The sequence below is a fragment of the Centruroides sculpturatus genome, unplaced genomic scaffold (genome assembly GCF_000671375.1).
Source record: "Centruroides sculpturatus isolate CEXI.00-Female unplaced genomic scaffold, Cexi_2.0 scaffold129, whole genome shotgun sequence".
Taxonomy (NCBI): domain Eukaryota; kingdom Metazoa; phylum Arthropoda; class Arachnida; order Scorpiones; family Buthidae; genus Centruroides; species Centruroides sculpturatus.
In genome coordinates this window covers 874,590-881,407 of record NW_019384478.1, presented here as the reverse complement: position 1 = coordinate 881,407, position 6,818 = coordinate 874,590, and the positions used below count along the sequence as shown (strand labels likewise).

At 26.9% G+C, this 6,818-nt stretch overlaps 1 protein-coding gene across 1 annotated transcript in view; it reads left to right on the top strand.

The window, feature by feature from the left end:
* Window positions 1–6,818, top strand: part of LOC111621375 (tRNA (cytosine(34)-C(5))-methyltransferase-like) — a 73,126-nt gene that overhangs the window by 57,781 nt on the left and 8,527 nt on the right. The window contains exons 8-10 of the mRNA XM_023363485.1: window positions 2,827–3,034; window positions 3,109–3,251; window positions 6,612–6,642. Of these exons, the coding sequence (XP_023219253.1) occupies window positions 2,827–3,034; window positions 3,109–3,251; window positions 6,612–6,642 (382 nt within the window). The remainder of the gene's footprint in view (window positions 1–2,826; window positions 3,035–3,108; window positions 3,252–6,611; window positions 6,643–6,818) is intronic.

The following is a 6,818-nucleotide window of genomic DNA, read 5'->3' as shown; positions in this document are numbered from 1 at the left end:
AGTGTGAGATCTGAAAGGCCCCGGGTCTAAAATAGTAATTTTATTAATAATGTTAATATTTGGTTATAAAATATTCTTTCGTTTGGGTGAAAAAAATAACGTTTTAGAGTGGGAAAAATAGATAACAGATGCTACTTCCTTCTAGGGAAGTTAGAACATTCTCTGTTTTTCCCTTATCTGCGAAAAACCTCGCTTTGATGGGAAATGTTTACCCCTCACATATTCCCCTTTCCATCTGTTCTCACGGAGGAATCTTTGCATGATGATTGGTCGCCGATCGTCACATATAGAGGAAATTTATCAGAATTCGACGAGTTCATCGACAGACCTGGAGGAGTCAGGACTCCACACATATTTCTCCTGATGGTCCTTAGACGAGTCACATAGAATAATTCCAGAGTTAGCGCTGAGAAGATATACTTTGATTTTGTGCACATATCGATCTCCCATGGAATGAAGGTTGAGAACTTTATAAACGAAGTGCCTTTGCCTACAGAGAAGAAGACGAACAACAACTAAACCAGGTTGTATGTTTTATAACGATATTGTAATCTCTCTCTCTATCTTGTATCGGTTATAATAGGGTCATATATCTCTCGATGTGTATCTTAATTGTAGTAGTTATATCATTCCTTCATTTGATATTTTGTATTAGTTTTTATTTTCTTATGCTTTATTAAATTTACTATTGTTTGTTTATCAAATGAAATGACTCTTAATTTGTGTCTGAATCAGATCTCACACGTGTGTTTGTCCGCGGAATTTAATTGACAAACTGGTGTCGGGACCCTGACATAAGGAAGAAGGTGAATTCGCCATCACCAACTTCCGCCCTAAATTCTAACTTAACCATAAGACCCTCCGCCACTCGATTTCCTATTAAATATGAAAACCATTCTTGTTGACGACCAAGACTATTCTCACGGAATAGGCCAGTAAGCGGTGTGAATTTAGTTCCACGTCCCGGCGGATCTCACACTATATAAATTTTTAAGCCACAGAGCTATATTAGAAGTTAAGATGAAATTGTCAGCAATTTCATCTTAATATATATGTATAATGTTTGATGATGTTTAAAACTAAAATCTGCAATGATAAAGTAATAGCTAATGTATTTAAAAATAATTCAATAAATCAATAATAACATTTTTGGAAAGGATTTTGTTTTTATTTTTTCTATAAATTTGTGTTGTGTTTGTTTATTCCAGTAAATCAGGTTCAATACAAACATTGATTGTTTAAATGAAAATTTTATCTAAGAGAAAAAGAAAAAACTGAATTGTTTAGCAATAATTATCTGCATAGGAATTACAAAAAGCTTGAAATCAAAATAGTAATGAATAGAATAATAAAATAAAAATAAAACTTTTTCTTAGGAAATTGAAAATATTTGGCTTCCTAAATCAGGCATACTGATATCTATTCCTCTAAGGCTTTCCATAAAGCCATATGTTTGCTCATATATTTATTATTTGCATATTGCTTATGAGCTTTGATATTATATTTACTGTGTTAATATAAAGTTAAATCTCATAAGTTCACTGCTTTTCAAACCTTAATAAAATGTTCCAGTACTTGTTTCACATTATCTAGAGAAAGAAATATTCAGTTGGATAATATAATTTTCATTGTTTTAAAGCATGGTTTTCTTAAAAAGGCCATTAATGGTGTAATTGTTTTGTATTTAAATACTTCTGTCCAGAAAAATATAGTTTAGGGTATCTCTCTCCATATCAAATGCTATTATTGTATTATAGGTGAATATTTAACAGCTGTTTTAAAACTTTTTCCAAAGATGCTGAAATCAGCTTGTCTGCCAGATTTTCATCATGCAAACTTTATGTTCAAATAAGAATAAGATCAAAGATACTCGTAAAAAACTGGCATTTATTTATTTAAGCTAATTAAAATCAAAAACATTTTTTTTTATTGACTTCATTTTTAAATATTTAAACAAGAAAATTCAGGAGCATTTTTACCAAATGTCTAATGATTAACTTTGTGAATGTATCTTGTTTATCATAATAAGCCTTGAATGTTAACACCATCATTCTTTGGGACAAACCAGCTTTAATTACTTTTTAAATTTTGTTATAAATAACTGCAATTTATTTTGAATTTAAAAAATGCTTGACTTATGCTGTTGTTTCATTTACATTTGTTATTGATCTGAAGATGGGATTATCTTATCCAAAAATATATATCAAATTAAAATATTTTGCTCCTAACACTTTTTAGCATTTTATCACAAGATAAAATGCTGAAAAAATTGCTTTGTCTTTGATCAGTGTGGAATAATGGAGTTGATTATAGTTCACTGAAAAAGTTTAGTTGGCTTAAAAATAGGATTTAATTACAGAATTATTCAATTTACTTTATAGATCCCTCTAGATAAAAGATTAATTGTAAGAGAAAAAGTCTTTATTTTAATCAAAACATTATTTAACAATATTGAAATATAGCCACCATGGGCAAATGCAGCTCTTTTTGAATTACATGCGGCTCTTGCTTAAAGTGTTAATTTCTGCTTTTTATTTTTATTATTACAATTTTATTTCCACAATTTTGTGAAAATATGTTTATTAAAAAAATTCAATATTTGTTTTATATAATATTTATATTATATAATAAAATCGCAGTACAGAACTGCAGTACAAAATAAAAAAAGTACAAAACTGCGGCTTCCATGCATTTTGCAAAACCTACATTTCGGCTCCCACTGACCTCTTGCTGAAATATAGATTGATTGATTGCAATTAAGGCATCAATATTGCTTGATAAAATTATGCACATTTTTTTAAACTTAATTTTTATTAAATTTTTTGAATTTAGATTCTGTTGAGTTAGTAGATACATCAGAATCATTACCTGGCTTAAAGACATCTCCTGGTCTCAGTTATTGGAAAGTAATGAATAGAGAATTAGAATCTTTTGATTCCTTTGATGATGTCCCAGATAAATATCGAACTCAAATACGTCCACAAATGTTTCCACCTGCTCCTGAAATTGTCTCAAAGTTAAATTTGCATAGATGGTAAAATTTTTCTAAATATTTATCAATTTTACAAGTTTGTTTAATATTTTAAAATATTAATATTTTTCTAACAGTCTTCGCATATTACCACATCATCAGAACACAGGTGGATTTTTTATAGCTGTATTTAAAAAAGTCAAAGAATTTTTACCATGGGAATCTCAGATAAAAGAAATAGTTTCTCATAAAAATAATGACATTGAAGAAAAATTGTCAGGTAAGTAAATTTTAATATCTGATATAAAAATTATATGTTAATAAGTTAAGGTTTATGATGAAATTTTTTACATTGTATCCAAGTTTATTACTTAATAGTTTTCTGATGACAAAAAATAAATAATTAAATGTTATCAAATGTAATCATTATATATTGTAATGTCTGTAATGCTTTTTTCTATCTAATAAACTGCACAAATCTTTACAGTTTACACAGTTCTAAAAAGCACATGATTTAGGATTCTAGTCTTGACCCTTACTTTTTATTTATTTCTTCTCAAAACAAATTTTTTTTTACAAAAAATGATAAAATTTACTTCTCTTTCTTTCCACTAGAGCAGGGGTCGGCAACCTGCGGCTCGCAAGCCACATGTGGCTCTTTGGATGTGAAGCTGTGGCTCTTTAGTTCCATACGCAAATATTATTTTTTTTATCAAAAAAAAACATTTAAAAATCATTCTGAATCGATTAACGAGGATTAGGCGCCGATTCTATCTCTCAGCCACTTGTATTCGCTTTTCACTGCACCCCTCCCCCGTGACACGTGTCGTCACTGTCGTCAGTCACCGTCGGAAGCTCTCGAATAACGCCGTCGTCGGATGTTTCTATGAGGTTTAATTCGCTTTCGACACAAGACAATTTTTCTTATGAATAAATAGATTAGTTTCTTTTATCAAAAAACTTTATTTATGCAAGTAATATTTATTGTTGGCAAGAAAAATTTTGTGACTCTTTAAAAACTTTTAAATTTTGTAAATTGTAATTTTTGGCTCTTCCGACTCAAAAGGTTGCCGACCCCTGCACTAGAGGCATCACCTTCAATTTACTTAATGTCTTTTCACAATATATTCTTAAAAACTTTATGATTTACTATTAATGCCAATCTGAATGGTATTTTTATTAATTAATTTATAGCCATAACAAAAACTTGTGTTAAATATAAAAAAATCTGTAGAGTTCTTAAAATGATTTTGCAGCTTTGACATTTTCTACATTGAATGGTTAATTTTGAAAGCATGTGTGTGTTCTTCAGTTTAAAATTAATCACTTTTCTTTGAACTTCATAGCATGAAAAATTATATATTGAGAAATACCCATATTATGAAACAGATTGTTCAATATATACTTATTTTTGGGCTTTTCCAAATAAAAACTCATTTTCTACATTTTACATTTTGTTTTATGTACTTGTGAATGATTCATATGGACACATTTAATAACATTTATTTACAAAATATCAATTTTACATTTGTCCGAACTTTTAGCTTTAAAATGTAATATTCAAAAAATATGTTACTTGATTGTTCAAAGCTTTTCATGACAATTGGAGAGATTTGAAAATATTTAGGTTAAAAAGTGAATTTTTTCACAATTATTTTTATTTTGAAATCTAAAAAATCTTTGGTGGTTGGTTATATAGTTTTATTGAAAATATATGTTAACTAAAATTTATCGGTTATAAACATTGATTTGATTTGATTTAACATTTTTTCAAGTTATACATATTGTTTTTTTTTTCAAAAGTAATAATACTATTAACTACATCAAAAGCAATTACTGCAGTCATTTTAATATCTTAGTTGAAATTCAAGATATATATATTAATATAATTCTTTATTATTTTCTGATATAATTCTGTACATATTTTTATGCTCTTCACTAATTTATCTAGGTTCAATTTGCAATAATCTGTGCAGTTGAATAAGATAATTAATCTGAATTTAATCGAATTAAATCCTGAGACTTTCATAATGATTAACTTTTTTTATCTATGTGTGATAGCAGATGATCAGTAGCATCCTGAAATTAATTATTTAATTTCATAATACGGGTTTCTAAAATAATAAAAAAGTAACTAAATAATAATAAAGTATTATCCATTGCTGAATAGCTTTATGGCTAACACTTTTTTTTTTTGTAATATTAATAATTAAATTATCATCTAAATTAGTAAATTTAAAAGTTAGATTTTTTTAAATTATCATATCTCTTTGCGTAATAAAAAGAATTCTGAAATTAGAGCCCTGAGTCTAATTTTTATTTAATCTAATGAATTAAAAATATCAATTTATTTATCATAAAAATATCAGTGATGTTTATTATGAAATATCCAATTGTCAAAAGATGGTAATTTCAAAAAATTTGGATTAGTTTGGCTGTGGTATCAACTGTTTTATGTTAATTGCCCAGATGAAAACTCTGTTTGCTGTGTGTACATTGTCATTCAAGCTACTTGTTGAATGCTAGTTACTTGAAAACATGAAACTATCCTCAAAGATAATGCAACATTAATTGAATTTTTCTCATGTTATTTGGAACTTGTTATCAACTAAAACCATATTAATGCAAGAAATACATTAATTGAAGAATTGCTATTTTTAAAAACTTTACTTAGCTACAATTAATTTGCATATGCAACTGTTTTATATGTTTGGTTAGTAAGACAAGAATAGGAAGAGGATAAGAAATTAAGATTGTTTATTAAAAACACTTTGATACTTAGAATACAGTATAGTCTTGCTAATCCATTCTCAATTACCTGGCATACTCCCATCTGATTGCCTATGCACTTCCATTCCCATGAAAATGTTAGTCATATTACACAATCCATTTTCCTGTTTACTTGGTTTTCATTTCTATGTATAATATTGCATGTCAGCATGCTGTCCTTACACACACATCAATCCAGCATTTTTGACTTTTGTTAATATGACACCATTGTACAAAGAATGGCCACATTAGCAAGATTCTAGTGTAATGACTTTTTTATTATTGTAAAAATTTAAACAAAATCTTACAAAAACTCTGTCCTGGAAAAATTTTTTCAAATTAATTTTTTTTTTAATAAAATTTTTATTTTTTGTAATTATTATATAAAAATTTATTTTAAAAGATATTTGTGCTTAAAATTGATTATTTAAACCTTATCTAAATATTATCTAAGTAAAACATTAAAACAGAAAACTCTTACTCAAATAATTTTTTTAAACTAAAATATTATTATTACATAGCATATATATGTTGTTATTGGCTTTCAAAATTTATTTTCCAATTCTGAGTAGCATTATCTTGTTAACATGTAAAATTTTACATAATTGAAGTTTTCGACTATTTACAAAAATATCAAATTTTCGAGTCTATCTTAATCCTTTTTTATACACACCAGAAGTAACAGTTTACATGGTTTTTTGTTGAGGAATAACTTCTTAAAAAAACAAAGGTAAACAAGTAAAAAGAGAGGAATTACAGAAATTGTAAAATTTTAGTTTTGCATATTGTTTTATGTTGATTATTTTTTATTTTTAATTGTAATTAATTTGAAATAATTATGGATTTCTGAAACCAAACACTTTTATTACAGATGTAATTGAAACAAAAGACGAATCTGACAAGTAAGTGAATGTAATAATATAATTAATTATACAAAAGTATTAAAATTGATTTAAAATAAAATTCTTTGCCTTATTTATTGTAATTAACATTATATGGAGTACAATTTTCAGATGTATTTATATTTAATTTTATTATTTAAATTATATTTTTCATATACATCCAATTTGGTTTTTAT